The sequence below is a fragment of the Urocitellus parryii genome, chromosome 6 (assembly GCF_045843805.1).
Source record: "Urocitellus parryii isolate mUroPar1 chromosome 6, mUroPar1.hap1, whole genome shotgun sequence".
Taxonomy (NCBI): Eukaryota; Metazoa; Chordata; class Mammalia; order Rodentia; family Sciuridae; genus Urocitellus; species Urocitellus parryii.
The window spans coordinates 172,979,568-173,006,378 of NC_135536.1; the positions used below are offsets into that span (position 1 = coordinate 172,979,568).

Here is a 26,811-nt window from a genome sequence, read left to right on the forward strand (position 1 = left end):
TTCATACATTACTAGTGAGAATGCAAAATTGTACCTCCACTCTGGAAAAGAAGTGTATTATAGTGTTAAATGTACCACCTGACATTGCAATCCCAGTCTCAGAGAAATCAAAACTTATATTCACACAAAAACTGTACACAGATATATGAAGCTCTATTTATAAATATAAAAACTGGGAACAAGTTAAATATCCTTTAATGGGTAAACACATAAATAAACTGGCATATCCAGACAAACAGAATGATAGTTAGCAATAAAAAGGGACAAACTACGGATGCATGTACCAACTTGGGTGAATCTCAAAGATGTGATGTGGAATGAAAGAAATCAGTCTCAAAAAGTTACATGCCATATGATTTATATGACGGGATCTAAAAAACAAAAGTGTAGTCATGCAGAAGAGTGGTTGCCAGACATTAAAATGTGGGAAGGGTGTAAATACAAAGAGAGAATTCAAGGGAGTCTTCTAGGGTGATGCTACTGTTTTCTCCTGATTGTGATCCATCTGTCTATCTGTCTATCTATAAAAATCTACATAGCTGTGCACCAAAAATAAAATCAATCTATGTTAATTTTAAAAATAAAAGAAAAATTATAAAAGCAAATTCGACATTTGTACCTCATATTTGTACCTTATGACTTATTCATTCTGAGGCTATTCAGGATTTAGTTGTTTGTAGCACTATAGGCTTCATCTTACAGTGACTATGGAGTTCACAGGGCATAAAACAAAATCTCCTAACTCAAACATTAACTAAGAAAAAAATTGTTTTAATGTAAAAAATGTAAGCACCAAGTTAAAGAACAATTATTTTAGTGAACTTTACTCAAATTTTAGCTGCAGACAACATGCCTGCAGTTGAACAAGTGTCTGTTGATTTTTTTTTAACATAAAAAGCATATTTAGGACCTGGTGTTGTGGCTCAGTGGTACAATGCTTGCCTCATATGTATGAGGCACTGGGCTTGATTCTCAGCACCATATATAAATAAATGAATAAAATAAAGTTCCATTAACAACTAAAAAAATTTAAAGAGAGCAGATTTAGTTATGCTGAAACATTAGTGGTAGTTATAATAATAATTAAATAATAAATAACAAGTTAAATGACCAACAAGTAGACTAAAAATCACTTAGGAAGTTTAAAACAAAGATGAATTTTATAATTCTTCAGTTAAGTTATCATATTAAAAATATGGCATTAGGTCATATCAAGGATGTTATGCATTAGAATTAAATTACTGTCTGTGTAGAAATAAGAAAGTATTAATTATTCATTAATCCCACAAAATTTATGTAAATAATCCAATGTAAAATATCATTTGAAAAAACATCTTTCAATGTTTCTTGAAAGTATAGTATTTAAAAAAATGTAATCCTAAATGTAGCCTAAATACAACATTCAAATCAAGGAAATGATAAAGGCTCTACATTAAAAAAAAATAGTTATAATGAAGTATTTCTGTAAGCATCTAGTTTTCCAATCCTGTCTATGATTATTTTGAATTTACAGAGAGGGAATAGGATCTGAATCCTAGAGAGGGAATAGAAATAGGCATCTGACCTATGAGATGTCAGAACTTCGGCAGTTTCCAGGTGGCTTCTGCATTAAATTGAACAATCAATGCGGAAATGCCAGTGTTGGCATAAACCTGCATGTTCTGGTTTCCTTCACAACTTATGGAACATTGGTCCTACTGTAGCTATAATATCTGCATAGGGAGCACTCTGGTTCAGCTCAATAGCCTGCTGTTTTTTTAGAACAAGAAAGCTATAAAACTTGGCAGCGGTTCGCTTTCGGTCACTATTTCTGCAGAGTTTCATCAGACTGAAGGACTGCATTCCCATCTTGTTGGATTCCTGGGAAAATGATTAGAAAGGAGGAAGGGAAAGGGAAACAAAATCATCAGATGTCAAGCAGGCTGTGGATTCAAAATGAAAAACAAGATACTGAAATTTTAGATAAGTAACTATGATATCCTTAAATGGAAGAATACAAACAATTCTTTACTAAACTTATAAAAATCCCATAGGTTACTCAGCACCAGTTTGGTTCATCAAGAAAATACAAGCAAAACAACAACAACAACAAAAAAAACCATCTTATAAAGGATGTTATGTAAATTTGTAATGTGTTATACAAAATGTTAGGTCATTTAAAACATTGATGCTAACATAAATACCTCCTATGGAAAATGCAAATAGTTTATACTTTCAGGCAGAAAAATATCCACAGAACTTTGGGAGGCTTCAAATACAAAGAAAATGCTCAGCCTATTAGGGTTCTTCTCCTAAAAGTACTAAGAGGCAGGGAAGACAATAAACAACTTAAGTGGTAAATACAGAAGTACATTTTATAAAATAAGAGAACATCTTTCAGATTTAAAAGATATTGGATTCATCATATGGCACCTGTGTACCTACTAGAAATAATTGAGGTATAATAAAGTATATAATTATGGATTAAGATAACTCATTTTTTAGAGTCTAGGCCTTGGAATCAGATTCCTAGAGAAGCATAGTTTTTTTAATTAGAAAGAGTATAGTAAATATTGTCTGATAACCCTGAGTATTGTATTCCTTGGATAATTGTAAAATACTTTTAGAAATATTATGTTTTTCCAGTTCATAATCCTTAACAAATTAATAAATGAAATATCTTATTGTGCTTTATCTTAACCGAAAATGTGGCCCAGAGTCAGCAACCTTTCAGTCTTTCATTTATTTCCTCTCTTGAGAGACAAGATGTGGATTGGGTGCCCCCCACAGCCATCCCCTCACCCGGAGGGAATAGGAACCACTTTTTCAATTTCAAAAATTCTTTTGAAAAATCTTGAGGGGTCAAATATGCAATATTTAACACATCTGCTTATTTCTGTTCCTAAAGAAACCCTCTAAAATGAAGGAATAAAAAAGTGACAAGTAAAAGAAATAAAGACACAGAAATGGAAAACATAACTGACTTAGCAGAGTAGAGAAGGTTGCAACCCATGCATCAACAAGGAGGAAAGCCAGCCAAGGGAGGCCAGCATAAGGCACAGACCTTGGGAAAACCCAGGAACTGGAGACATGAGAATGTTAAAAGCTGGAGGTGAGGGGAAGACTGAAACCAGAATTCCTTGAGAGTTAGACATTCTGACACTCCTCAACCTCACAGAACCAGATGACTACTCACTCATACAGCAGAAGGCAAGAAGGTGTCTTTCTGGAGGTACCAACCACTGAAGCTCTGGTCTTGGTACCCTGGCACTGTGGATGGGCAAGGAGAAGTATCACACCACAAACATGGAGATTAAGTGACACTCCACATCTATACAGTAAAGCAACCAGCCTCTCCCTTTCCTTTGGTTCCTGAACCACTGGCATCATACTTATATTTCCTAGGCAGCAGATATAAAGATTGCTTCAAGAAAACCCACCATTCTAAGGAAAAAAAATCCTTTCAATAATAATGTATGGCAGAGGAGCATCACCCAGTTAGCTATCAAGACCACAAGCCTACAAACAAGCCTTACCATGCATATAGAACTTTGAATCTTGTTTTTTGATACTCTTAAATAGGAACAGATAACTATCAGATATTTGAGTACAATTTATTCTCACATTAAAAGCAAAAAAGAATGTATTTAAGAAAGCCAAGGACAGAGAATGCAGGGGACAAAAGAAAACAGAAATCTCTGAAGTGAAGAGAAGTGTTTCACATTTATTAAAAGCAGTTAGGCTGATAGTAGAGAAAGATCAGTGGTGGCTTGGAGATGCGGGATCAGTGCAAGTGATGGGGTGGGGGCTGTTAAGGGGCAAGGAAACTTTGGGAATTTTAGATACATTAATGTCATCCTGAATGTGATGGTTTCACAGATGTACACATAAATTAAAACTTATCTAACTGTATACTGATGTTAACCATACCTCAATAAAGATTTTATCTTAAAAACCGAATAAATAATTAAATCAAAGATTAGGAATCTATAAAATCATAGTTAATAACCTTAAAAAAAAACTCCTGGAAAACAAAAAGTTGAAAGCAGAAATAAAAATTTTGTAAAGACTAGAATACAAAGTTGAGGAAATCTTCCAGAGAGTGAAAGCATTCAAAGCCAAGGGAAGTTAATATAGGAGATAAAATATGTTTTAAAGATTAAAGGATAGGGGCTGGGGTTGTAGCACAGTGGTAGAGCACTTGCCTAACATGTTTGAAGGCTCTGGGTTCGATTCTCAGCACCACATATAAATAAGTAAAATAAAGGTCCATTAACAACTAAAAAATATTTTTTAAAAAATTAAAGTATCAGCCAGATACAGTGGCACATGCCTGTAATCCCAGTGGCTTGGGAAGCTTAGGCAGGAGGATCACAAGTTCAAAGCCAGCCTCAGCAATTTAGTGAGGCACTTAACAACTCAGCGAGACCCAGTCTCTAAATACAATATTCAAAAGGGCTAGGGATGTGGCTTGGTGGTTAAGCATCCCTGGGTTCAATCCTTAGTACCAAAAACAAAACAAAACAAAAAAATTAAAGGATCAATTTAGGAGATCCACTATCAGATCCATAAGCCCTCCAAGAAGAGAAAACAAATAAACAAAAAGGAGAAAGTCCAAGGGGGGAAAAATCCTAGAGATCAAGAACATGGAATTTTTGATTAAAAGAACCCATTACATGGTCAACACAATGAACTTAACATTAAAAAAAAAAAAAAGCACATCATCCTTAAATTTCAGAACACTAAGGATAAATAAAAGATCAAAAAACTTCCAGAGAGAAAATAAAGTTCACCTACAAAGGATCACCAACCAAGGCAGAGTCTGACTTTTCAATAACACAAGAATCCATGTTACAAAGCTTTCAGCATCTGAGAGAAATTATTTCCAACTTATATCCAGAAATTAAGTTCAAGGTAAAACAAAGAAATTTTCAGTCTTGTGAGATCAAATTTCCTACACACTGTTATCTTAGGAAATTATGAGAGGATGTTAATTACCAAAACATTTAGGATAAAAGATGATCAAGCACCAAGAAATAGAGGAATTAAAAGGGAACAAAGAAATTCCTGTGTTTAAGATAAAGGAATGTCCCAGGATAAAAGTTATGGAGCAAACCTTAAGAGCAACTAGCTTGAATCAGAACAAGAGGATGATGAGCTCTAAGAAGGTTATTTTTAGGGGGAAAAATGGAACTGACACATCCATTAATAATTTGAGATATACGTATACTAAAAGGAGTTTTATTATATTGTCACAGAGTTTGGAAAGGTAATTAAGTATGGGTATATAAACAGTAAATAAATGGAAAACATGAAGTAATAACCCAAACAACAACAATCACAACAACAAACCATAACATTTACAAGAAATACAATTACACTTGAAGCTTCATTGTGAACTAATTTTTGTACAGTCTTTGTAGTAGCAACTGCTAGTTGTCCTTTAATATCCATTTTCTTCTTCTTCCATAATAATTGAGTTATTAGCTGGGCTTATAGTTATTGAATCAGGACTACATATAAAAATGAAAACAGTTGCCAAACTTGACCATCTCACCCGTAAACTATTTAACATCTGAAGTAATCTTCTATTCCATCTCTCTGCTTCAGTGTTTTGTTCATTCTCCAATGACTCCTGTATGAATGATTGAGAAATATTTCACTTAAGCAAATTTTACTCAATGTTAACTATTGGTCAAGCATAGCTATGTTCACTGCTATGGGAAACATAACACCAAGTTCTGCCAAATAAAGAGCTTATGATAATGGAGAGAATAAGACTAACACAAATATAGATGAGCCTTTCAGGATTATAACTTTGTTCTCCAGATTGTCTTCTAATAAGGAAATCTAAAGTAGGAGATTCTGCATTCTGTCTGGATAATGCTCCCAGAGCATTATGCCCTTAGGTGCTTTGAAAAGTAAAGTTAGCCAAGACATTGCTTTCTGCTGGGACTATCCTATTTCTAGTCAAACTGAACTCAGTTGACAAGAATAAACTTAAAGCTCTAGAAAAACTGCCTTGTAAAGACCTTTATTTGAATTTCCCTGGTGATTCTGGAGCTCTAAAAATAACTGTTGTTTAGTAGTTTATGACAATTGGGTTAGAAACCTTGTCAATTTTGAGCATGTCTTGTCCAAAAAGGTCAAGCAACTGCCTGTTATATTATCTGAATAGGTTCATTTTTTTCAGTCTTTAAAACTTAACCACTTTCTGAAATACCTCAATATTTAAAATTGTAAAATTTTACCCTTCCAATAAACACCTTATGAGCTTCTGAGAATGGAAATTATCATAGGAAATGTGTTGATGAATCTGATGAAAGAGCAGGCCTACCAAGGGTTGGGGGAAGAAAAGTGGCACAGATCTGACCTACTTTGTCATTTTTCCTGCACTATCACTGATCATGCCACACACTACCTGTTCACTGTTATCACACTGTTTGCTATTTGTCTAGCTTCCTATAAATCTGCAGATCAAACAAATTTTCAAAGTACTTTCAATTTCATGGATTCCAAGATGATTTCAGAAAGTTCCAGAATATTCTGGAAATTCCCATATTTATGATAAAGAAATAAAAGCTGTGCAGCCGACCTAGAGAGCAATTGGTTTGAATTAGAACAAGTGGACAATGAGCTCAGAGAGGTTATTTTCAAGAGAAAAAAAAAAGAATCTGTTGGATCAATATATATATATATATAAATGGGTTTTATTATATTGTCAGAGGGTTTGGAAAAATAATTAAAGATGGGGTTCAGATGTTAAAAAAATTAGGTTATGATTAATTCCAACAACAATAGAAACAAAACTATCATGAAGTTTACAAGAAAAGAAATAAGATTACATTTTTCAAAATTTTAAATCATTTAAGGCTAAAGGGACCCTTTTGAGTCCGTCCAGAAACTGCTGAGTGCCCCCAGAAACTGCTGAGTCCCCATTCCCACCAGCTATGCAGCATGGTCCTGCTTGTCCTGTATCCTACCTTTGTCCCAGTGAGACTGATTTTAAAAATATAGTCATTTTTTTTTTTTTTCTGAGGAGTTGTTGAAATCTCTCTAGGTATGATTCATGTTTATTCCCTTCTGGTCTGTCCTTGGGTAAATTAGTTTACCTATACTCGTGTTTATTGTTAAATATATAAATGCTATTTCTGAAATGTAAAAAGTTTTGTTAAAATCCATGAAACTGTAGCTTCACCTATAAGGCTCAAATAACCAGAAAAAGGCTCAGCATCGTGTGTGTATGTTGCTAGCGCTTGTCCATTTGATCTATCTGACATCCTACAACTGAATCTATTGTGGGGAAAGCCCAGTGGATTATTAAAACAGCTGAACTTGTGCTGAGGTGTGGTTTGCTTGACCATGTATGAAAATAAACTGTCAATGGGAGCAAAGAGGGTGGCAAAAGTGAATCAGCTCAGGGCTGAGAACGTGGCTCAGTGCTAGAGCACTCGCCTCACACATGGGAAGCATTGGGTTGGATCCTCAGCACCACAAAAAATTAAAATAAAGGTATTGTATCCAACTACAACTTAAAAAAAAAAAGAATCAGTTCACTTCTGGCTCAGCTGTTTGGATGTTTCAGGTAAAAAGTTCAGGTTATTTCTTCTGTCCTAGATTATCTAAAGAATTTAGTCCATTTTTCATGTCTGAAAAAATATCTAATAGTCTTAGAACTTATTATAAAGATAACATTTTAAAGCCAGTTAACACCAGGTACTAATAGGTGTTTTTATATTGTTTACTAAAGAATTTTTGCTGAAATTCCTTACAATTCAAAATGCTTTCTGTACTCTCTTGTCACGTATATCTAAAAAAAAAAAAGAAAACAAGAAAAGAATTTATTTTTTACAAATGCCTTCTGTGTTCTAGGACAAGGACCAGAGATACAAGGCAGTGCATAGGGAGTCAGTGAGTTAGATTTTACTTCTCATTTTGCTATCAACATGTGGTCTGATGAGCAAACCATTTTCTGATTTCCAGAAGTCTTATACAGATACAAGCTTGAGCCATATGTTAAGAAAAAAAATTCCCTCACTATTTTGTAAATAAAATAAAATTTTAAATGCCCTAGGCTGTATCCCTAATACAGACAGCATGGTTTCTCTAGAGATGCTAATTAGAAAAGCTTACAACAGTGATTTCTTAATATTTTAAAATCTTTGGTAAAAATCTCATATAATTATTTGGCATTTCAAAATAAATTAAGAAAACAAAAGAACTGATACATCTCTGCTTAAATAATGAATTTAATTATAAATTTAGAAAGTAACATGACAGCCCTAAAAAACAAATTTTAGATTAAATATTAAATATTTAGGAACAAAGTTTTTAAGAATATCCCCCAAATTATCCATATATTTACCAATTCAACCTGACAATTTTCTTGGGTCAAGAAAGCATTCATCAAAGGTGATTCTTCAGTAGCTGAATAAACCATTTCGATAAGATCCTGCTAAAGTAAATTAGACAAAGATAGGTCATTCTGGTAGTGATTATCACAGGTATAATCTAATATTGTTAAATGCTTTAATCAAATGAATATTTGTTTCTCAAATTAATTTAAAATGCTACCCACATTCTCAAAATATTATTTCTGAAATTTCCCATACAGGCAGGCCTTGACATAAACCTTCCTTTTTCTCATGTGCTTCACACAGATGAAAACCCCGCACACCCCTTCCCGCCTTGCTCCCTATCCTTTTCCTTCCTATTTCCGTCTCCACTTCAGGCTTCATCAAACAGTCTCTACTGCTGGGATCACTTCCCTTTGAAGCATTTTATAAAGCCCCAGTCCTCTCCCTCTCAGACCAGTACCAGGTGGCAGAGGAAGAGACCTGCAATGGGCAAGCAGAGGGAGTGAGAGTGAGGGAAGGGATATTAATATCCCTACCCAGGGCATGACAGGACTTTTGACACCACTGCTGGAGCCATCACTGGCAAGAGGAAAGGAAAAACCGTGTCCTCTGAAAGGAGGATAAAAGACAAAGGAAGAAGGAAAAAGAGAAAGCCAGAAATTCTCCTATTCCCCGCCATCACCTCCCCTTTGCATGGCTATAAAACTGTCAGCCCATTTCATTTATTTCCAAGCTTCATTCCCAGCTCTCATCCCTGACCTTAAGAGCTTCCTCCAACAGAGTTTGCTGATTTTTACTTTAGCTTTAAAATTTTTTAGTGACTACAAGAAACTGTATTATTATTGTTTTTACAGTACTGGGGATTGAACCCAGCACCTCACTCTACTACTGAGCTATATCTCCAGGCCTTTTTTTATTTTGAGAAATTCTCATTAGATTGCCCTGGGCCCTCAAACTTGCAATTCTCTTGCCTCAGCTTCCCTAGTAGCTGAGATTTAGGCACCTACCATTATACTCAGCTACATTTTATTTTTTATTGTACACATTTATGGTGCCTTATTGTGTTTTTCTGCTTTTACTTTCTTTTATTCCCACAGTTTAGATACTCTTAATTTTGTAGTTATTGTATATAAAATTGTTTTATGAGGATTTGAAAATGATTCATTAGAATCAATATTTTCCTGTCCCTTCAAACTAACAGTGCTCCCATACTTCACTATATTTCATATTTGTTCACTATTTTGGAAGCCACCTAATAATGGAATTGAAGGCTAAAGCATAGCAGAGGATATAAGAGTAAGAGTTCCAAAGAACCAGTACATCAATCTCCTTCCTTTCATTCCAAGAAGATTGAAAAAAAAATCTGTATTGTTAATATATCTGTGATAACTTCACTTCCATATTCCTTTCAAAAATCATAAACTAAATAAGTTTACCTAGTTACAATTTTCAGTAGGTACATTATAAGAAATGCCAGAGCCCCAACACAGAAGATGGTACTGGCAACCCAGTACGTATCTAATATATTATCAAGTATTTAGTAATACATGTTCTGTTTAATGCACTGTGAAGCTGTATTTCCTTCCAAGGGCATTCAGTTTCAATGTGGGTTAACTTTGAATTCCCTGAGTGGTTATCAAATACAGTGAAGATAGAAGAGACCAGAAAAGCATTGGTTTATTTTTATCTGGTATAACTATAATATTACATTTGTGTCATTAATAAAGTGGCAATTGAGAACATATTTTAAAGCACATTGTTTCCAACTATGTTTTCAAATAGCAGTTTTTCAAATAAAAATTATGTCTTTAAATAAAAATTTTAAAATTTATTTTGGTCATGGACTTCAGATAATCTTTCAGATTCAAGGTCAAGGTAACTGGTAGGTCTAAAATGTTCTTAGAGGTAGGAAGGGTGAATTTATAATGAGAAATAAAACATGTTGACTGGCTAGAGTCCTAAAAGATTACATGACATATTGAATGTGGAGCCTAGTAAGATTCTCAGTACATAGCCAAATTCAAGGATTGACTATCATTCACTTAATATATCATGTAAAATACTATTTCAGTGTGAAATAATTCTACTCTGTGAATCACTGTTCTAAACTTGTAAAGAATATTGCCTTACAAATAAAAATAATGCTTTATCTTATAGTACTTTCACTTACTAAAGAAACTATAGAACATTTTAAGATGAAATATGAACTGTCAATGTAAGAAGATCTATCAGAGGCAACAGTCCTTCACTATAAGTTGTCAGAAAAAGAACATTTTTGTGATTCTCTCTGGTTAACTTACCTCAGAGTTAATATGTTTATTGATATTCTCATGAGAGTTACCCTTAAATTCATCAATCACATCCTTCCAAGTTTGGGGTTGAATTAACTCTTTCTGGTAATGTGGTTCTTCTACCCTGGAGACCTCTGAATTATCAAGGAAAGTAAAGTAGAGTTCTTTCAAGCTTTCAAACCAAAGTACCTTTCAAACTTGAATTGAGATATGACTGTTACAAAAGAAAACTTTGGAGACCACTTGGAATCCACAAATTTAATCAAAGGGTACACAAACTTTCTTATAGTTCCCCTATGTCTACCATGTTGATCTTCCCTTCCCCTCCTCTGTCTCTTATCACCTCACTCCCATCCTCTGTCAGCTGACCCCTCCACACTCACACTTTCACACGTTCACTCACAAGACAACGTGGATAGCTCAAGTTCATTATGTTGTTCAGTACATTTTAATGCTTTCAGTAGATTGGGAAGTGGAGGCTCACTGACAACAGAAGTTGGTTTTATTATTACTTTATAATTGTCACAATAATAATCAGCTATTATTAATACTCCGTGTACCTTTGGGTGGATGGTAATATCTGCCTCAGTTTAATTATATAGCTCTTGTTCCTATATAGTTTTTCATGTTAGTTGTTTTAAACATTATCCTGATAGATATAAATATTTTCTTTTTTGAGGGTTTGTGAGTACTGCTTTTGGGGATGGGAAAGTAAAAAAGAGTAAGAATAAGAATAATATTTCATCTTTTTAATGAAGTATCTGGAACAAAAATTGATCTGAAAAGCAGAAAAATGCAATACTGAAGTAACTTTTAAATTAACATATTTTTCTAGAGATAGCCTTTCTACTAAAAAAATATGGAATTGGATTCCATTTTCATTTTAAAATGTAAATTGAAACTTTTGTTTCCACATTCCCCTCAACATCAACAGAATTAGGAAATCTCACCTATTATGTATTGGTTTCCCACTTCTTCCCTTACTGACTCCTTCTGTATCAATTTTCTTCCAAGTTTAAAGCCAGAGGACAGAAAGCACTTTGTAAACAACTGTAAAAACATACATTTTTATTTCCTGTTTTTTTCCCCAGTAAAGCAATCCAATAAAGCATAAGCATAGATGCTAAAAAGCAGAAATTATAATTCATAGATATAGATAGATAGATAGATAGATAGATAGATAGATAGATCTCCAACAAATAATTTTAAAATGAGGAGCCATTTTTTACAAGTTCAAATTCTGTTGCACATATGTATTCAAATGAGTATTTATTTAATTTTAAACAAACATTGCACTCATGTGATAGTAGGGAAATGATTACCATTTTCAGTTCAGCATGAGTCAGATCCTGGGCAGCAGTTGACAGCAGGGTGTCCACTCCTCCCCTCTTCTTCCACATCATTAATCTCTGGGTAGGAGGTGCAAGTTCCAAAACCATGAGTGTATCCGCAAAGGAAGTAAGTTGCTTATGCATAGTTTTGCTACTGATCTCCTTGACTGGATCAATGAGCAGTTTTCTCTTTTTGCTTTTCCTTTTCTCGGTAATGTCTAAATATAAGAAAGAGGCATAAATGTGATTGGTTGTGTAGCTTGATGAAATAATACTCTAGGCACTGCATATCTAAGAAATGTCTACAACCTGCAGAGTCGCACTGGGAAGAAAATCCATTATTTTCTGAACATGATGCTTTGTAAAGTCTCTGCACAGCTAGAATTCCTGAGCAGCCAAAAACTGATATATTTTTAAAGGTGTTGCTTGAAAGTACTCATGAGGGACACTGTTGACTTGCTAAGTAGGCATCTGAGGAAGCTTGGAGCAGAGGCTCCATTGAGAGGGAAGTTAACCAATCTGAAGGTTCCTTAAAATGCCTATGTACCAGGATAACCTTCTGAAACATTCATTTGTATTTGTCCATTGTATTTTGCTCTCCCCTAATTAAATTCATGTATAAATTCAAGGTAGGAAGCTAGGTCTGTGGAATTTCACTCCTTTAGGGAATTTTACCAGGCAGAAAGCAGAAGTCAAGCTTTTCTTTAGTAAAACTGCAAAAGGGGAGCAAGGATTAGATTTCCCAGTCTATGAAGATCCCAGATCAGATGGAGCCAGAAAAAACATAAACCTGCTTGTTGGTGTGCTTTAGTAAAAATCCTGGGAGCACAAGATACTATACAGTTGTCTGTGGAGCTGGGACAGTGGTCACTACTAACTGATGTAGCTGATGACTACAGGTTCACCTCTCACACCCTTCCCCTAAACTTTGGTACTACAACACTCCAAGAACATAGGGGAGTTGTGCAGATTGAATTTCCCACCAGCCATTTGGGATAGCAGCTCAGAGTTAAATTCAGTAAAGAAAAAATTGGAACGCTTTATTCTTTGCATGCCTGAGTTTATAAACTGAAATCTATATCAATTATACTATTTAAAACTAGAATATTCTAGTTTTAAAAAGTATAATTTAAAATTATATATTAATATTAGTATAATCCTAAAGGACCTATTTACATATGAGATTCATACTTACTGTTTATTTCTAAAAACATGTTAAATGTCAGAGGCTAAATATTAAAGGGCACAATGCCTTTCTTCTGCCCTATATTCACTTGCATGTTTATTTATCTTGATTGTACTGAAAACTTCTTAAAGGCAGGTACCATATCTTCTTCATTCCTAGCCCCAGCACAGAATAATGGCTTAATAACTTCCTTAACTAAACTCAGTTTTTAATATTCCAGTTTCCCAAACTGGATGTATTATTCAAACAGGAATGAGTATAATGAAAGAATCATCTCAAATTTCCTTCATGCTCTTCTCCTATTGTATTACAAATGCTTTTACTAGATTGACTACCTCTTAGAATATTTTCTGGATTATTACAAATATCTCAAGGTAAACATGATAGCAGTGTGTTGGAGATAAATAGTGCCTCTGACCTGAAATATCGATTGGATCAAGAGTAAATCCTTCCTCTTCATTTGACAATAATGTTGTTTCGTTCATTTTTTCATTTTCAGGTAGACACATGTAATCTGGATTATCTGGTTCTACTAATCAATGACACCATAAAAGTAATTATAAAAACATACAGTTATGTTGTAAGCTAGAAGACTATGAGAGTTAAAGTAAAAGCAGAGCAGAGATCTATGTTGCTAATGGGAGCCTTATCTAATTCTTAGACTCATATATTTAATAGAGATGAAGAGACTCAGAGATTATATGGACTGGGACCCACAGTATTTAGGTGAGTCGAGTATCATCATTCTCTGTGCACACTAGTCATTTAAAGGTAGGCTACACTCAGTGGCAGTAACAACAGTGGTAGCAATATATGACTGACATAAATTTGATATGTCCATTAAAATATTTATATTCTGTTGGATCACTTATCAACTGACTCATAAAGAACCAAAACTAAAATTTTACTCCTCTTTTTACATTTTCAATTTTGATTATTGTTTTGGAAAGTAAATACAACATCAAAAATCGTGAAGAGGGGCTGGGGATGTGGCTCAAGCGGTAGCGTGATTGCCTGGCATGCATGTGGCCCGGGTTCGATCCTCAGCACCACATACAAACAAAGATGTTGTGTCTGCCGAAAACTAAAAAATAAATGTTAAAAATTCTCTCTCTCACTCTGCTTCTCACTCTCTCTTTAAAAAAAAATCGTGAAGAATCAAAATCAGGCTAGTTGTACCTCTAATTTCTTTAAATATTTATTTAGTTATAGGTGGACACATATCTTTATTTTATTTTTATGTGTTGCTGAGGATTGAACCCAGCGCCTCATGCGTGCTAGGCAAGTGCTCTACCTCTGAGCCATAATCCCAGTACCTCTGATTTTTAAGAAAAATCAGCTTAAAAGACCTAAATCATCTGAGATATTTTGTAAGAATTTCAAATAGGGAAAATAGCTCCATTTATAATTTCTCTTAAATTGTATACAGATTGTCAAGTCATACTATTTAAAAATCTTTTTCTTTCCATGTAACATATATTCAGTGATTCTAAAGCATAGTTTTGGCAGGGGGGTTAAACATGTTCTCATACTCAACTCATTCCTAATTAAATACCCTTCATTCCACCTGTCTTAGAACCCAACCTCCTATTCTATATTATCTAGAGTCCTTCTAAGAGTTTGAGGGACAACAGTCTTTATCATTCACTGCACTATACTGCTGCTTGAACTCAGAAGTTCTAAGGCTTAATATCAACATTAGTCTGCATTGACTTTCTACACAGAGGAAAACTTCAACATACCTACTGTAGCATGAGGAGGCTCAGGAGGAAGGGAGATTTCTCTGTTCAAAGGCATGTCTTCTAACAGGATATTCTCATCATCCTGCAATAGATTGTCTTGAAAAATACAACACACACTTTAGTCATACAGATTTGAATCTGTCATTTGTTCACTAAATACTTATTAACATTACTTTATACAAAGGCATTGTGAAGGAATAATCAGAGTTTTAATGTGAACTAGAAAACATTTAAACTATATCTGAACAGCTAACAAACAATTTTTAAACTTATTAAGCTCAAAGTTCTTGATTCTGCAAGTATTTCAATGATATTGACACACAGGCATAGTAAAATAGGTTGGAAATAATAATCTAGAGCTTTTTTATTATTATATTAATATTATGCTTAATATTATTTTTCCTATTATTATATAATTATATTGTTATATAAATACATATTATATATTAGAAGTTTTTTTAGGTGTTCCCCATCTAGGATGATGGGTTAAATATATACATTTAGTTTTCTCACTTTTTGTCTACCCTATTTCTATGATTATAATAATATCATAATATAAATATAAGATGGTAATATAAAATGCCAGAAAGATTCTTTAGAATAGCTGTCCCACAATTTGTGTCAAAGAAAGCTATGTTTTCCAGCATATAATCTAGTATGTATTTTGAGGGATATACTGAATTCACTCCTTCCCTTCCCAAAATTAGGACTTTATAAAAACTGGGTAGTAGTTCCAAACTTTTATAGAAAATGTGTTTAAACAGATGGCTATTTACTTAAGACTAGCTTAAATATACTGTAGATTTTGAAAGCTTGTCTGAAAAATGAGTTTACCTACTTGATACAGAAGCACAGCTGAAACTTTAGTTTGATGTAATAAATCTACTAATAGTAATAAATATTTAAGTTCTATATGACTGGACATCATACCAATCATTTCTCCTGCAGCTCCTTCATCTCCAAATCCATCTCCACTGTCATAGAACAAAGACTTTTCTCCAATAAGGCTTCCAGAACTATGTTCAACTAAAGGACCACTGGAGTTCAGTAATATGTTGTCATCAAAGAAGCTATGTCTTCTAAGAATTTCAGATTCTTCCCCTAAATAATATATGTCATTAATGCTAAGTTAGTCATAGAAATACATAACTTTAGGGTTAGAAGGAAAATGAGATATTACCTAGCATAATCCACCCTCATTTTATGAGGAAATGAAAAGCTGAAATAATTATTTGAATTGTTCAACTAAAGTCACTCAATTAATCAGTAGAGATTAGAATTCTAGTTTAATAATCTTCCCAATAGAAAGAATGCAAAAACATTAGGTAGAGTTTAAAGTTGTGATATAGTTTAATAATGTCCTAGAAGGCAGAAATACTATGATAGTAAAATGATTTCCTCTACTGTAGGTAGGTCCAATACTGCTTGACCAAGCATTACATCATTTCAAGGACAATTGCTTCAGTGGTTTTACTCCTAAGGAGAATCGGGAAAATAAGAAGCATATCCACCTTTTTAGGAAAATGGAAAGATATTAAAAATATTAAAGAATGGACTCATAATGTCCATTGAATATGTTAATAGTTAGAGCAGTAAAAATGATAACACTGAAACGGCTAGCATTACCTGAGTGCTCATTACATGAACTAGAGAAGCATAGTTAAGCATAGTTAAGAATAAGAATTAATGAACAGACACTATCTTCTAAGCATTGAGCATCATAAGAATCTGAGATTACAGAAAAGAAATAATTGCTACCTTCAACTTTATATAGTAGCCCAATTTTATGTAGTAACCCAAAATTTGATGGGTTAATATTAAATATTTCTCAAAGGAAATATTTGAGGTTGTTTTTGAAGAGAAAATCCCATATTGGTGGAGAAGGCTGAAGGAAGAAGAAAAGAAAAGAAATAATCTATGATGCTGCTGGTAGTATCTCAACTTTCATGACAGGGCAGTAAGGTTCAGAGAAGTCCAGTACAACAGAGCAAATCAACAGAGAAAATCCAGATTCAAATCTAACTCTGTTGATCTTCTAAGAACATGTTCTTCCCACTTCTTAAAAAATTATACAACACACAGAACTGTGAACAACTAAATTGTATTGATTGGATGGTAAGACACTTGAATAAAGTGTCTATATTAAGAGTAAAACAAACAAGGTTGATAAAATAAAGGTGATAAATTGATATAAGGCCTCAAGGATAAGCAGAGGGATTTGATACTGTGTCATAAGGACAAGGTACTTAAGCAAAAAATGTGATATGAAAAAAAAATAAAATTCAAAGACAATTGCTCTTGCAGAGATATGTAAAATGTGGGAAGAGAATGGCTGATTTGCAGGTGGGTGGTGCTGTACTCCAGGCCTTTGGTACTGGTGAATTATGTTGGTGGCTAAGTAAACAGAAAGACCTAAGAGACATTTTAGGTGTGTGTCTGTGTGTGGGTTTTAAATCAGCACTAATATGAAGATGGTAGAAAGTGTAGTTGAAAGTAATTTTAAAAGTTTCAGGCATGAAGAAAAATAGCAGAATTTGCAGAGAAAACTATAAAGAGTGTTTTGGGTAGTTAAGAGAATATAATTATGTCATTGCCAATATGTCACATTTCTAGGTCTGGGAATACAGCCAGCAAGAGACCTATTCTACTCAAAATATGATCTGCAGACTGGTGCTGGTCCATAATAAATAATAGCAATTAGAAGTAAACCTTTAGGAAGTTTTATAGCAATTAGTAGTTTTATGTAACTAAACTCTAATAACAAAAACTTGAGGCTTATTTCTTGACATTTTTAATTTTTCTAATGATCCATTTTCAAGTCTAGTAATTTATTAATACAAAATTAAAGTACAACATAGACATATTTGAAATTGACAAAAATTATAAAACTAGTCCTTCAACAGATTGCTTGAGAAACAACTATAGATAGCAAGAGTTACATAAAGAGAGTGTGGATGAGAAGCCAAGACTAGAGATGTGGTTTAAGCATTATACCCTTGACCTCCCTCCCTGACCCAAGACAGATTTAGGCCATCCTCCTGCTATGTTCACTGTTTTGGGTACTATAAGAAATTAAACAATGAGCATGACTTAGATCCTACCCTTATGAAGCTTGCTAACTAAAAAGGAATGTGTATAAATATCATGTTACAAGACAGAGTATGGTAGATGCCAGAAAAAAAGAACAAATACTATACAGTTGAATTAAAACTTATCACTTCAATTGTCAAGTACATTCACCCAAACATATTTTAACATTTCAAAAATCAGTTTCTATTTTATAATCAATCTTTATTCAATAGTAGTATTTCCTATTCTTCACACCCAAGCTGATTTGAAATCCGTTATTTTACAACTAATATTCATTATACACTGGAGGAAATATATTTGAAGACATTTAATGCAGCATACATATAAAAATTTGTATATGTGTTAATTATAGCAATTGTTTATTTGCATGTCTCTCTCCCAGCCTGAAGTTACTTGAGGGCAAAAACAGCTCCTTTAAACTCTGGTATGGTGTAAGTCTGTGACAGCAGCTGCCACAGTAGGTAGTCAACAAAGAGAAGTACACTGAGAAAGAAATACATTCTAAGACTGAGTCTTGGAGATGATATTGTACCAGAAAATGGCACGTAAAATTTATTAGGGATTATATTTATAAATGAAAGTATTCATTCTATAGCTATTTCTACTGGCATTGTGTCAACAGAGAAATGTAAATATAATTGATTATGACTTGTAATTTTGATTTCTGATATATTCTCACCAAAGCTCCCTGCTTGGAAAAGTAGATCATTGCCATAATCTTCTCTAAGTGTAATTTCTTCAGGTCTACTTTGGTTTTGAGTAAAGTGTTCTGTAACATCAATTGCACTATAGAGGAATATAAGATTGAGGAAAACATAAGAATAGAACACAATGAATTTGAAGCATCCTTAAAAAGAAAAAAAAACTTTAAACAAAAGAAAAAAATAGGTTTATTATAAAATAAAAATTTTTATTTTCTCAATATTATTATTTATAAACAGGAGTTTTATATATATACATATACACAACATACGTACACATAAATACATACACAATATACACATACACATATAATCATGAGTTTTTTATATATACATATATCCAAGTTGCCAAATCCAATGGTTGTTCTCAGTCTTTATCCTACTTGTGCTAACAAACAGCATTCAAAATAGACGCCCATTCCTGCCATAACCTGAACGTTGTGTTCCCCCAAATTCATAGGTTGAAATCTAATCACCAATGTGACGGCATTAGGAGGTGAGGTCTTTGGGAAGTTACTAGGTCATGAAGACTCTGCCTTCAGAAGTGGGATTAGTGCCCTTATTAGGCCCCAGAGAGCTGCCTTGCAAGATCTGTCATATGAGGACACAGTGAGAAGACTATGATCCAGGAAGCAGACCCTCACTAGACGCTGAATCTGCTGGCACCTTGACTTTGGACTTCCCAGTCTTTGGGGCTGCTGTAACAAATCCATGAGATGAGGTAATTTATAAACAGAAATTTACTGTGCAGTTCTTGAAGTTGAGAAGTCCAAAATCAAGATGCCTACAGATTGGATGTCTGGTGAAGTCCTGTTCCTCATAGATGGTGATTTCTTGCTTTGTCCTCAGGTGGTAGAAGGTGCAAGGAAGCCTTCCCTAGTCTCTTTTATAAGGGCACTAATGCCATCCACAAGCACTCTCCATCCTCATCACCTAATCATCACTCACTCAAAGGCCCCACCTCTTTGTACAATAACCTTAGGGGGTAGATTTCAACATCTGAATTAAGGAGAACACATACATTCTGACCACTGGAAATGTGTAATAGTCACTTCAAAATTTATGTGCAAGATTTAACTTACTTCCTTCTCTCTCCCCTTCTTTAACCTGACATTCCTTAGTTATCCTAATTCTGTTTTCATTCCTAAAATCATATAATCATCCTTCACCTCTTTTTTTTAGAGCCGTATCCAATTCATCAGCAAATCCTGTTGGCTGTGCCTTCCACGCATATCTATAAATTGCTACCACCTCTATAAGATGAAGAGTGAGAACTGGTCACAGATACTATCTTCTTTCTCCAGGATTTCCTGCTTTGATAATCTCAAGGGCTCTCTGCTTCTTCTCTTTACCCTTATAATAAGTAGCCAGAGAGAAGGCATTGCAATCAAGTCAGATCTGGTCGCTCCTCTATTCAAAACCTTACTGTGGAGCACTGAGTTGTAGTTAAGTGGTAAAGCACTTGCCTAGCATGCCCAAGATCCTGAGTTCTATTCCGAGCACCACAAAAAACAAAAAACCACAACACACCTGGGCTTCATCTCTGAGTGAAATAAAAGACTTAACTGCAAACTACAATGCCCTATATCATCTGCACCTCTTGCATCTCTGACCACATTTTTCTACCATTCAGCTCCTCATTCACTCTATTCTAATCTCACTTGCCTCCTTTCTGTTCCTTGAAAATGTCGAATGTGTTCTTGGGGCCTTTCCACTTGTGGAACATTTTTCCACATTATTGAATGAGTTTTCCTTTACTTTCTTCAGGTTTCTGTTCTTACCTTATCAGAAATTCCTTTCCTGACCATCCTATTATTTATTTTATTTTCTATTCTCTTCATACTTATCATCTGACCATTTCCTAGAGTACTATGTATTTACTTGTGTATTTATTGTCAGTTTACTTCAACTAAAACGTAAGATCCAGGAAGCCAAAAGCTGTATTTGATTCATTGCTATCTCTTCAATGATAGGAACAGAGCCTGGTAGGAAAGGCACTCAATGAATATTTACTGAATGACTAGATAAATATACTGTCAATATTGCATACAACATTCAATAAACATATAAGCATACATTTTATTGTTGCACTTTAGAATGTCATACTATATTTAAGCCTTTGTCAACTGCGTACTTGTTTAGTTGTTAACTACACTCCATTGGCCTTCACAAAATTTGAATATGAAAACAATAAAATATCCAAAAATATCAAGTTGAGGGAAAGTAAATAAAATAATTTACTTCATATTATGGGTGTCAAAATCATGAAATTCTTCTGGTAATGTGATAGCGTTGTAAGCTGCTTCAAAATTCTCTTTTGGGAGATCAACCAATCCTGAAAATTAAAGAATCACATTCAATAAGCAATGATGTGGTATAAAGTAAGACATTCCCAATTAAATGTTCATTTTTGAACAACTGCTTCATCTATTTAATGGTTTCCCCGTATCCACTCCTGTCCATCTTTAGTCCTTTTTCTCTAACAAAGCATCCAGATCAAAAGCAAAAGCAAAAGCAAACAGATCAGATGACTCTCATGCTTAAAACAGTTTAGCAATTTTCCCAGTACATTTAAATAAAATTCAGATTTCTAACTGGGGCCTCTCCAGTGCTACAAATCTATCAGGCATCATCTAAAGACACTCTCTTCTTCACTTTTTATACTTACCACAAATATGCTAGCCTTTTTGTTCCCTGAAAAAGTCAAGCATTTTTTTCACCTCAAGACCTTTGCTCTTGCACTTTCGTTTGCCTAGTATGCCATTCCCTCGGGGACTTTTTACATGACTGGGTACTTTTCATTTTTCAAGTCTGAGCTTAAATTCTGTTCTTTCAGAAAAGTTTTTCCTGGCCAACTAAAGAGAACTTCTGTTATTTTCTGTTGTAGTGTTCTGTTTATTTTCCTTTATAGCACAATGACAATCTGTAAGTATTGTAATAAGTTTTTTAAACCTTTTCATCCTCTGATTTCTTCCCCAGACTAAAAAGAACCTATTTATCTTATTTGTCAGTGTGTCAAACATCATGTTTGGTGCAAGGTATGAAATCAATAAATATTTATGGAATATATAAATGAAATTATATTTGGGCAAGTGAACCACAGTGTGAGTATAAATCTATCTTGAGATTCTACAAATATTTTAACTGAAAAAGAAAAAAAACTGTAAATTCTAAATCTACAAAAGATGATACTATAAGAGATTCAGAAAATGGAATGTCAAAGATGCTTCTGCCAGGGAACTTAAAAACTAACGATAAAGGAAAGACCTACTGTATCTAAATAACCATCACAGAGGATAGAAAATGATGGGTGTAGTAAAAGTAGAACAGATGCTACATAAACTAAAATTTGAAGTCTTTATATATATCTCCAGCACTTTAAAATGCCAGGAAATTTTGACAATATTTCATAAACAGCATGAAACTTAAAAGTCTTGCAAATTTTAAAAACAATGACAATTATTGATATTTACACTTTGTCAGTCATGCTAGTTCTAATTTCTCTCATAGAAGCAAAAACAGACGTAACAGACTAAATGACACATTACAAATGGAATATCAGAGTTCTTACACAGTCTGCTTGTTTTAAGTGTATTTCTTACACAAATCACAGGAACATTACAAGTTTTAGGAATCATAACTTTTTTCCTGAAAACTCGGGAAAAGAACAAGGGAAAGAATATAATTTTTCCTTAACTACGGAAACTTAAATTCAGCAAAATGAAGTTTACATTCACTATTCTTGCCTGAAATTACAGGGTTCTGCCAATTAAAAGAGCCCACACAACATAAAAATGTAAAAGGGAACCAAGAGTGAGACAAATTAACGTTGCATGTATACCTGGGCGAAATGTCATCTTCATTTTAAGAAATGCTTCACTGCAATCTGCCAAAAGATATTTTGCCTTCCTATTATAGATTCGAACAACTCCCAAAAGAAGGTGTCCTGAAGTTCGAAGTGCAATTTTCACCTTTCAATAATTTTTGAAGTATTAGAATAATAAAAATTAGGTTCATGAATCCTGTTCTTTGAAAATTACTAAATCATAAGAATTTCTTCTCTTTAAAAAAAACATTCCATATTCTAAAAGTAAACCACTTAACTTCTCCTTCACCTTGCAAAATTATTAACTTCTGTTTTGCTTACTCAGTAAAGGTAACCTACTGTGGCATTTAAGTGAAGTATATTATTATTAATATTATGGGAAGAATGTAAACTCTGCTGTCAGGCAGACTTGGGTTCAACCTGTGGCTCAATTGCAAAGGCTGAGTAACTTAATCCTCTGAACTTCAGTTTAATAACTTATTCTATATTTATTTTGTGCCAAGCATTGTCCTAAGAGCTTTTCATACACTGATTTACTTAATTTTGACAACATCTATTTACAGAAGAAAAAATCCATACTCAGATATGTTGAGTGGCATGTGTAAGTAATATAACTATTAAGTAATAAAGCAAGGATAAAATATAAATCTGATCAACACAAAAGTTCATGCCAACTACCACACTTCATTAAGGCCAAAAGAAGTTGATTTCAGAGGGCTGTTGTGGAAATTTAAAAAATTAACAGTCTAACCCAGTGCCCAGCCCATAGTAGCTTTTTAATTATAATTCATCCTTTTCTCAAGCAGAAAGACACTTAATATAAAAATATCAAATTTTTATGCAAATTCTAATATTTGTTTTGAGTTAAAATATTTTCATATAAATTCTAATAGTTGTTTTATAAGGAATATAATACTCTTGTTTATAATATAATTTCACATTTTTTAAATTTATAATCAATTTTCCTTCTTTTTCCTATGCTCCCAATTCATTAATTCATTATTTTCTAATAAGTACTTATCAGGTACTTACTATGTATAGCAGTATTTTGTTAGGGAATATGAAATATTACAAAATATGCATAGAATATGCCCTTTTTTCTTCAGGGCCCAGTGTATTTATGATAAATATATGATACAATTACCAATGGAAACTGATATTTTTTTAATATATATATTTTTAAGTTGTTGATGGACCTTTATTTATTTATTTATATGTGGTGCTGAGAATCCAACCCAGTGCCTCACACATGTCAGGCAAGTGCGTTACCGCTGAGCCCCAGCCCCAGCCCAAAACTGATATATATTCAGGCAATAAATGCAATACAATTAAAGTAATCATATGAGAAGTAAAATTGCTTTGCAAATGTATTTTATGATATAAATGCCCTGTGCCTGAATCCATTTCAACAGCTTCCATGTTAAAGAATTAGACAAGGGGCTGGGGTTTTATCTCAGTGGTAGAGTACTTGCCTAGCACTTATGAGGCACTGGGTTCAATCCTCAGCACCACATAAAAATAAATAAATAAAATAAAGATATTGTGTCTAAGACTAAAAATTTTTTTAAAAAAAGAACATTAGACGAGAAATTTTCTTTTTTCTTGCCAATATATTTTTTGTTTGTTTGTTTTCTTTTTTTAATTTATTTTTTAGTTATTCACACACACAAAATCTTTGTTTGTATGTGGTGCTGAGGATTGAACCTGGGCCGCACCCGCATGCCAGGTGAGCGCGCTACCGCTTGAGCCACATTCCCAGCCCCGCCAATATATTTTAAGTCCTTTCCTCTTCAGAAGTCATGGAAAATAAAAACTATCGTTTTAATCAGTAACATACCTTAGGTGAAAGAATTTTTTCAATGGTTATCTCTAGATTACATTCAAATACATGAGCCTTTGTAAGTTTCTTCTCCCAGTGAGCTGCGAGCCATATTTTGGCCAGTGGCCCTCGTTTACTCATAAGCACATGGGTGTAGAACATGTTGCCTGTATTCCTTAGTAATTTTTAACAAATTAGAGAGAAAATGAAAAGATACTTAAAATTTGATAATAAAAACCTTTCAGGACTATTTTACAGCAAGCAAATACATTCTTATCAATTCTATAAAATAACAGATTGTTTAATTCAATATATTTCAAAATATTTTCTTGAAAAAAAAGAGAAGTTTATTTAGAATATAAAATAATAAACTAATGTCAGGCCAGGGGTGATGGGGCATGCCTCTAATTCCAGCCACTTAGGAGGCTGAGCAGAAAGAATGCAAGTTCCAGGCCAGTCTCAACAACTTAGCAAGATCCTCTGCAACTCAGCAAGATGCTGTCTTGAAATAAAAAATGAAAATATTGGGGATGTAGCTCAGCTAGAGCACCCCTAGGTTCATTCAGTCCCCAGTCCCCACCCCCCCACACACACAAATTATAAAGTAATGACAGAGCTCTAATAGTTTAACTATATCTGGTTTAAATGTATCCTAATCAATGATCTCTTCCTAGGTTTTATTTTATCCTATACAGAATTTGAGATCATACTAATGCGGTCAAATAAATAAAGGGGAAAGGCTGAAGAAATAGGAGATGGTAATGGGAAACAATAGAATAGGAAAAAGTGGACAAAACTAAGAAACAGAATTTTGAGAATTTGTGAAGTGTTGGGATCATTGATTCATATTCAAGTGTTGAATTTCTTTGTTTTCTTCAAGATGCTCTGGTTTATTCGACTAATTTTTGAAGTTAAGGCAGTAGAATTCTAAAGGACTATCAGAAGAGAAAAATGAAGACAAAACGAAACTATAGGTTTAAAATGAATCAGAGATGGCAAGAAAAGAAACAAATTTAAACATTTTGAAATAAGAATGGTAACAAAAACATCCTCACTTGACGACAAGAAAGTACTATACATTTCTACAAACTGTACTATTCTTTTTTTTTATTTGTTCTAATTAGTTATACTTGACAGCAGAATGTATTTCGATTCATTGTACACAAATGGAGCACAACTTTTCATTTCTCTGGTTGTACACGATGTAGAGTCACAGCATATGTGCAGTCATACCAGTACCTAGGGTGCAAACTGTACTATTGATAACATTTTAAGGCTCCATAATGAAGCCCAAAGTGAGAAGAGATTTTACAGCACTTTTTGGCTGACTCCTAGAGAAGAACCAAGTACTGTCTACATGTAAGTAACCTTAAACTAAGGTTACTGAAGCTTTTTTTCTATTTCAAGTTTGGATAAGAGAACATTGAGCCAAAATGAACACAACGTCGGCCACGGAATTATAAACGGAGTGAACTTCGATCAATGCCCATTTTCACCGCCAGAATCACCTCCTTATGCTCAAAACTATAGGTTGTGCAATTACCAAACCACAACCCCCGAGGGACACCTAGAGATTTCGACGTTTGAGGTTTATGCCTTGCGTTGGCTCCACTTTCTTTTATAATGGGTGTCTTTGGGCATCTTGGAATAAAGTCCAATTTATCTTTTGAAATTGCTCCCAGGTGAGAGATCCTTTAAAAGGACCTTTTAAGTAACCGATTAAAAAAAAAAAAAAAAACTAGACCCTGAGATTTTTCTTTTTCTTTGAGATATTGATTTTCTTAAGCATATACTAATCAAACCAATCCTCCTCACCCCTTCCCCCCCCCCCAATCACCCTTCCAATACCCCACAACCCTGGGGATTCTTCCTAGATTGACTCTGCTTCACGCGGAGTAAAGCCAATGACAGTGGGTGGGAGGAGGCGCCAGCGCCCGGGCTGCAGGGTGACAGCGCGCAGGAGAGCGGGGCAGGGGCGGGCGCCCTGGCGAGCCGAGTCGGCGAGCCCCCAGGGCAGCGAGAGCCGGAGAGGGGCGAGGAAAAGGGAGGCGCCGGGACGCGGTCCGCGAAGCGGCCGGCAGGGACGCCCGGGTCTCCTCAGCAGACCACTCCCCCGAGGGCGGACCCCAGACCCGGGCGGCCGCAGGAGCCCGCGTGCACGCCGTGAGAGAGCCCGGGGTCCTGGGCGGCGCCGCCAGCCCCAGGCGGGCAGCGGGAGGCGCGTTTCTTCCTCAGGCCGGGCCCTCAGGGCTCGGTGAGGAGCGGGCTGGCGCGCGCGGGGACGGGCGGCCTGCATCCCCATCACCCTGCCTGCCTACTGCCCTCGGAGCCCGCCCGGCCCGTAGGCTGCGCCCTACTTTGAGAGCCCGGTCTGACTAGAGGTGCGCCGGAGCAGGGACTGTGAGGAAGAGTCGCCGGGGGCGCGCGTCAGGTCTGAGGCAAGGGGCTCGCCGGCGCGACTGTGCGTCAGCTACGCGCAGCCGGGCGAA

At 34.8% G+C, this 26,811-nt stretch overlaps 1 protein-coding gene across 1 annotated transcript; it reads right to left on the minus strand.

Moving 5' to 3' along the window:
* Positions 1–1,671: 1,671 nt before the first annotated feature.
* Rad21l1 (RAD21 cohesin complex component like 1) lies at positions 1,672–26,760 on the minus strand. The gene is made up of 14 exons (XM_026402156.2): positions 26,680–26,760; positions 24,341–24,497; positions 22,519–22,648; positions 20,919–21,012; positions 18,656–18,762; positions 15,817–15,987; positions 14,887–14,982; positions 13,563–13,676; positions 11,950–12,176; positions 11,578–11,677; positions 10,637–10,761; positions 8,345–8,434; positions 5,537–5,614; positions 1,672–1,860 (listed from the first exon to the last, which is right to left on the minus strand). Exons 2-14 carry the CDS (start codon positions 24,482–24,484, stop codon positions 1,672–1,674), a joined length of 1,665 nt encoding a protein of 554 aa, XP_026257941.1. The 5' UTR covers positions 24,485–24,497; positions 26,680–26,760.
* Positions 26,761–26,811: the final 51 nt, after the last annotated feature.

Excerpts from the sequence above, each read along its gene's own strand:
- Rad21l1 (XM_026402156.2), bottom strand. The coding sequence starts at position 24,484 with ATGTTCTACACCCATGTGCTTATGAGTAAACGAGGGCCACTGGCCAAA. Across the intron at positions 22,649-24,340 it reads AAAAAATTCTTTCACCTAAG|GTGAAAATTGCACTTCGAAC; the intron begins GTATGTTACTGA and ends AATTATTGAAAG. Across the intron at positions 8,435-10,636 it reads ATAAACATATTAACTCTGAG|CAGGATCTTATCGAAATGGT; the intron begins GTAAGTTAACCA and ends AATTTACTTTAG.